We start from the raw sequence: 5,816 nt of genomic DNA, 5'->3' as shown, positions 1-5,816 counted from the left end.
TGTGCTCTCTCTCTCTCATTCTCTCTGTCTCAAATAAATAAATAAAATCTTTAAAAAAAAAAAAAAAAAAAAAAAAAAAAGATGAAGAGGTATATATGTATATACATATATACATATACACATACAATGGAATATCATTTGGCCATAGAAAAGAATGAGACTTGCTATTTACCACAACATGGATGGACCTAGAGGGTATTATGTTAGATAAAATAAACCACACTGAGAAAGACAAATAATCTTTATATCTTTTTAATAGTGCTTTCTACTATTTAAGAATTTATTTTTTCCACATTTAACCACATCGATTTCATATATCCACATTTCCCTTTATAAATTTTGGATTATGTGTTATTCTTTAAATTTTCTCCAAATAATGATTAGCCACCAACTACATTTTAAATTGCATTGATTGCATTTAGGGTTACATAACTGCATATATTCGGCAAAAGTTATTGAATTGTATATTTAAAAATTAGTGAATTTTATTGTGTAAATTAATACAGTAATAAAATGATTCTAAAACTTAATAAGGGTTTATTGCATATATGCATTTGTGTGTGTGTGTGTGTGTGTGCATGTATATTTAAGCTGAAGGAGACTAACCAGGATCCCTGGAGTGAGGAGGTAATGGTAGGAAGAAGGGACAGAGTTAGACATCTGAAGGGAACCAAAAGATGAAAGAACAATGATCACAATTAGTGCTGCTTCAGGGCTGTTGTTAAAAGGGAAAGCAGGGGCGCCTGGGTGGCTCAGATGGTTAAGTGTCTGCCTTCGGCTCAGGTTTTGATCCCCGGGTCCTGCGATCAAGCCCCACCTCAGGCTCCTTGCTCAGTGGGGAGCCTGCTTCTCTCTCCCTCTACCTGCTGCTCCCCCTGCTTGTGCGCGCTCTCTCCCTCTGGCAAATAAAAAAATAAATAAAATCTTAAAAAAAAAGGAAAATCAATATTTTTTTTTTTTTAGAGAACATAGAGATGAAGTATTTGACCTGAAAAAACTGAGGGGAGAAAGGGGAGAAGTAACCGATTTTTTAAAATTCCCTAATTCCTTATAGGCCTTTTAATTTTTATAATCTTTGCCGCATGCTACATGGATGTTTCTAGTTAGAAACATCATGTTTGTTTCGTGGGCTATTTGTAGAAAATTCATGTATAATTTTCTAAATAAATTTTTTGGCTGAAGGAGAAAGAAATTTGAGGGTGAGTTGGGGCAATGTCACAATGGAGAAGGAGGAGGAGACCAGGGGAGGAATGGAATATGCATTGCCCTTGTGACTTGTTTGGACCCCAAAGAAAGTCCAAGTTCAAGTTCCAGAAGAGCTACAAAGTATTTGTCTGAGAAATGGTGTCAGAGTACGAGGCAGAGCCATTTTCTCTCCCCTCCTCCCATCACCAACCATGCAACTAGCACAAATTTGATTTCCAAGATCTCTGGGCAGCAAGAGAATGCATAGTGGTGGAAAAATAAAATACTGGGATGCAAGCAGGCCAGGAAGAGTCTAGAACAGGATGGTAAGCAGATTTCTGGTTTTATTGTTTCACTTGAGGAGCAGAAGGCAAGGAGAGTAGCTGGGGCGTGGATTAGAGTCTGTGGTTTGGGGATCCCAGGGCAAATAACACAGTTGGTGTCAGAGGTCAGCAGATGGAATTAGGGGAGAGGATTCAGCCTTCTGAATCCCAGGGCAGAGGGACCCACCAGCCCAGAGCTCAGAACCTTCACTGAGACAACTCAGCCCCTTGGGCAGGCCCAGCAGGGGGAGCAGGAACAGGAGGAGGGCTTTGGCCACTCGCTGTCCCCAAGCCTGCGCTCCTTGGCTCAGGGTCCACTTCAGCAGCAGCCTCCAGACGACTGACCGCTGCCCCCTCCACAGCAGCTGGAGCCCCCCGAGGGCTGGCTGCAGCAGCCAGGGCTCTGGTGTCTGTGACGGTGGGAACTGCGTCGCCTGTGGTGGCTCAGGCAGCAGCCGCCGCCCCCAGAGCTGCAGCAGCCGCCGCCCCCAGAGCTGGAGCCGCAGCAGGAAGAGACTGGGGGGCACTTGGGGGGGCACTTGGGGGGGCACTTGGGCGCGGGACACTTGGGAGGGGGCTGGCACTGCTGCTGGTTCTGCTGGCAGGACATCTCGGCTGGCAGGGTCAGGAGCTGAGGGAGAGTCACACAGTGAGTCAGACCCAGGACCCTGAGCCCCCCTGCCCCACCCCTTCCTGTCCTCAACATCATTTCTAGTGCCTTTATTTGATGAACTGTTTAAATGGAGTCCTTGATAATTCAACAGAGAGACTTTCATTATTTCTAATAGTTCCCCAAATGCCCTCACATCATCTCTGGAGTGCTTCATCTGTTATAGAATTAGAGAACTGAAGCCAAAATATGTTAAGAAAAAGTGCTCAAAATCAAACATCTAGAGGAGATATTCTACAGCAAAAATCACGGAAATAGTAAATCTAGGTGACAGTTTAGAAATGAAATTGTTTCTTTAGGGAAAACAGTCATTCCCTCTTGCAGAACTTTCTAGATATCCTTGTCCTGTAGGGACATAGAAGTCCACACCCGCAAAGGACATTGCAGATTGGCTGGAAGAATGAGCTGAGGGAGAAGATAATTTACTGTAAGCTGGGACTTGCACCGGGCCCCTGACCGGGCCCCGCTGCCCTGGCATCTTGCAGACGCTCCCCTCAAACTAACACCTCAGCATCAAGATTTGAGTTGTTCCTACTCAACTCTGAAGTCCTTTTGTCTGAGTGCTTAAAATAAGTCAGTCAGTTGTGATTTCCTCTCTGCTGGCTGAGTGTCACTGTTCCCATCTTTACTTTTCCCTGGAGGGACAGTTATGCTTTCAAAGATAAACCTCCCTGTTGACAACAGTTATGGGTTGGTATGGTGGTCAGTGTTGCAAATCCTTCCAACCAGAGACCAACAACTACAGATCAGTTTGTTTTTTCTAGTGTACTGTCACACTCACACAGTTCCTTCTACTCATGTTCCCAGCCTTCCTAGCTCCTTGCCCCTCCCTCAGTGTCCCTGCGACTTGTTCTTTGCTAATATGAACCCAACCTCATCTTCTTCTCACTGCCACCCACCACACCCACACACACACACACACACTGCAAAGGCTCTGCCCCCCAGGCCCCACCTCCTGCTCTGGTTTGAGCTCCCTCTGCGGAAGGCTCTGCTCTCAGTCCCAGGGGACACTTACCAGTGCACAGGCAGCACTGGGTCTGTCAGCACCTCAGGAGAGGAGTGTATGGAGGTGCTCTGACTCTGAAGCCCTTTTATCCCGGCTTTGGGCTCTGCCCTCAGCCTGTGAGACAGGACCTGGGCACGAGGGGACTGCCTCCTGCCACCCACGAGGTCCTGTGACAGGTGGTGACTGGCAGCTCCTTCCTGCCTCCTTCCATGGGGCTCAGAGCAGCTGCTCCCAGCTTGGAATAGGGCTGCTTAGAAATGGGGTAGAGGGTAAATTCCTACCACTATCTATCAGTCAGTACTCTAGCCTCTCATTCTTGGAACCCATACTCCTAACCCCAACTTCCTTTCTTTACTCCCAAATGTTAATTTAATGATTACAATCAACCTGGTTTAAGCCAAAATTTTAATATATTCCTTCATGTTTTATTCCATGCTGGTAATCCTGATACGTTCAATATTATAGTGTGTGTGGTTTCAGTTTTGTAGAAATGGCATCATACTTGAGGTTCTCATCTGCAACTTGCTCTCTTCTTTAAACATTATTTTTGTATATTATTCAAGTTGATCTGTGTAGCTGTCATTTATTCATTTTTACAACCTTATAGTATCCATCTTACGAGCACAGTGTGATTTTGATATCCTGTCTCTTTGGGATGTGCATTCAAGTTGTTTGCACTACTTGCCCTATAAATATTGCAGTTTTGGGGATATTTGTGTGTGTGTGCTTGCGTATGTGTTGGAGAGGATCTCCAAGTTAATCATCTATAAGTGGAAGCGTTGAATTTTCGATCATTCCCATCCCTCCAATTTGCTCTTGTCAATTTCTGTTTCCACTTATGGTTTATAAGAATCACTCTTTCTGTACATTGTTGCTAAACTTAAGTAACTGCCATTTGATGTATGTTAATTGATATTCCCTTGTACTTTTTTTATGTGTTTCCTGCTTAGTAATAATCATGACCATCTTTTCATGTTTGTTGATCATTTTTGTTTACTTTTCTATGAATTATTTGTTCTTTTTAAAAAAATTTCTATTTGCCTCTTTTTGTTAGGATCTGTAAGTTCTTCACATATTCTGGTTTCTAGTGCAGCATCTTTTAAAATTTTATTTTATTATGTTATGTTAATCACCATACATTACATCATTTGTTTTTGATGTAGTATTCCATGATTCATTGTTTGTGTATAACACCCAGTGCTCCATTCAATATGTGCTCTCTTTAATACCCATCACCAGGCTAACCCATCCCCCCACCCCCTTCCCTCTAGAACCCTCAGTTTGTTTCTCAGTGTCCATAGTCTCTCATGGATTTTCTCCCCCTCCAATTCCCCCCCCCTTCATTTTTTCCCTTCCTACTATCTTCTTCTTCTTCTTCTTCTTCTTCTTCTTCTTCTTCTTCTTCTTCTTCTTCTTCTTCTTCTTCTTCTTCTTCTTCTTCTTCTTTTCTTCTCCTTCTCCTTCTCCTCCTCCTCCTCCTCCTCCTCCTCCTCCTCCTCCTTCTTCTTCTTCTTCTTCTTCTTTATAACATATAATGTATTATTTGTTTCAGAGGTACAGGTCTGTGATTCAACAGTCTTACACAATTCACAACGCTCACCATAGCAACACCCTCCCCAATGTCTATCACCCAGCCACCCCATCCCTCCCACCCCCCACCACTCCAGCAACCCTCAGTTTGTTTCCTGAGATTAAGAATTCCTCATATCAGTGAGGTCATATGATACATGTCTTTCTCTGATTGACTTATTTCGCTCATCGTAATACCCTCTAGTTCCATCCACATTGTTGCAAATGGCAAGAACTCGGGTTTTTTGATGGCTGCGTAATATTCCATTGTATATATATATACCACTTCTTCTTTATCCATTCATCTGTTGATGGACATCTTGGCTCTTTCCATAGTTTGGCTATTGTGGACATTGCTACTAGAAACATTGGGGTGCACGTAGCCCTTCGGATCCCTACATTTGTATCTTTGGGGTAAATACCCAGTAGTGCAATTGCTGGGTCGAATGGTCGCTCTATTTTCAACTTTTTGAGGAACCTCCGTACTGTTTTCCAGAGTGGCTGCACCAGCTTGCATTCCCACCAACAGTGTAGGAGGGTTCCCCTTTCTCCGCATCCTCGCCAACATCTGTCCTTTCCTGACTTGTTCATTTTAGCCATTCTGACTGGTGTGAGGTTTTAATTTGGATTTCCCTGATGCCAAGCGATGTTGAGCACTTTTTCATGTGTCTGTGGGCCATTTGGATGTCTTCTTTGGAAAAATGTCTGTTCATGTCTTCTGCCCATTTCTTGATTGGATTATTTGTTCTTTGGGTGTTGAGTTTGATAAGTTCTTTATAGATTTTGGATACTAGCCCTTTATCTGATATGTCATTTGCAAATATCTTCTCCCATTCTGTCGGTTGTCTTTTGGTTTTGTTGACTGTTTCCTTTGCTGTGCAAAAGCTTTTTATCTTGATAAAGTCCCAATAGTTCCTTTTTGCCTTTGCTTCCCTTGCCTTTAGCGATGTGTCTAGGTCTAGTGCAGCAGTATTAAATGAGTTGTGAACATCTTTCCTCTTGTTTGCTTTTTAATGGGTCATTTCTGAGCAGGTAATTTATTTTTAATATAGCTCTATCTTTG

The 5,816-nt window shown here is 43.1% G+C and overlaps 1 protein-coding gene across 1 annotated transcript; it reads right to left on the bottom strand.

The window, feature by feature from the left end:
* Positions 1–1,524: 1,524 nt before the first annotated feature.
* On the bottom strand, positions 1,525–2,120 carry LOC135363981 (late cornified envelope protein 1C-like). Its single transcript, XM_064587466.1, has one exon. The coding sequence runs from the start codon at positions 2,116–2,118 to the stop codon at positions 1,828–1,830; it is 291 nt and encodes a 96-aa protein (XP_064443536.1). The 5' UTR covers positions 2,119–2,120; the 3' UTR covers positions 1,525–1,827.
* Positions 2,121–5,816: the final 3,696 nt, after the last annotated feature.

Source organism: Mirounga angustirostris, unplaced genomic scaffold (assembly GCF_029215605.1).
Source record: "Mirounga angustirostris isolate CCGP_5_RB_7025 unplaced genomic scaffold, mMirAng1.0.hap1 SCAF_4, whole genome shotgun sequence".
Lineage (NCBI taxonomy): Eukaryota > Metazoa > Chordata > Mammalia > Carnivora > Phocidae > Mirounga > Mirounga angustirostris.
The sequence above is the reverse complement of the archived record's forward strand: the minus strand, read 5'-3'. Positions and strand labels throughout refer to the sequence as shown.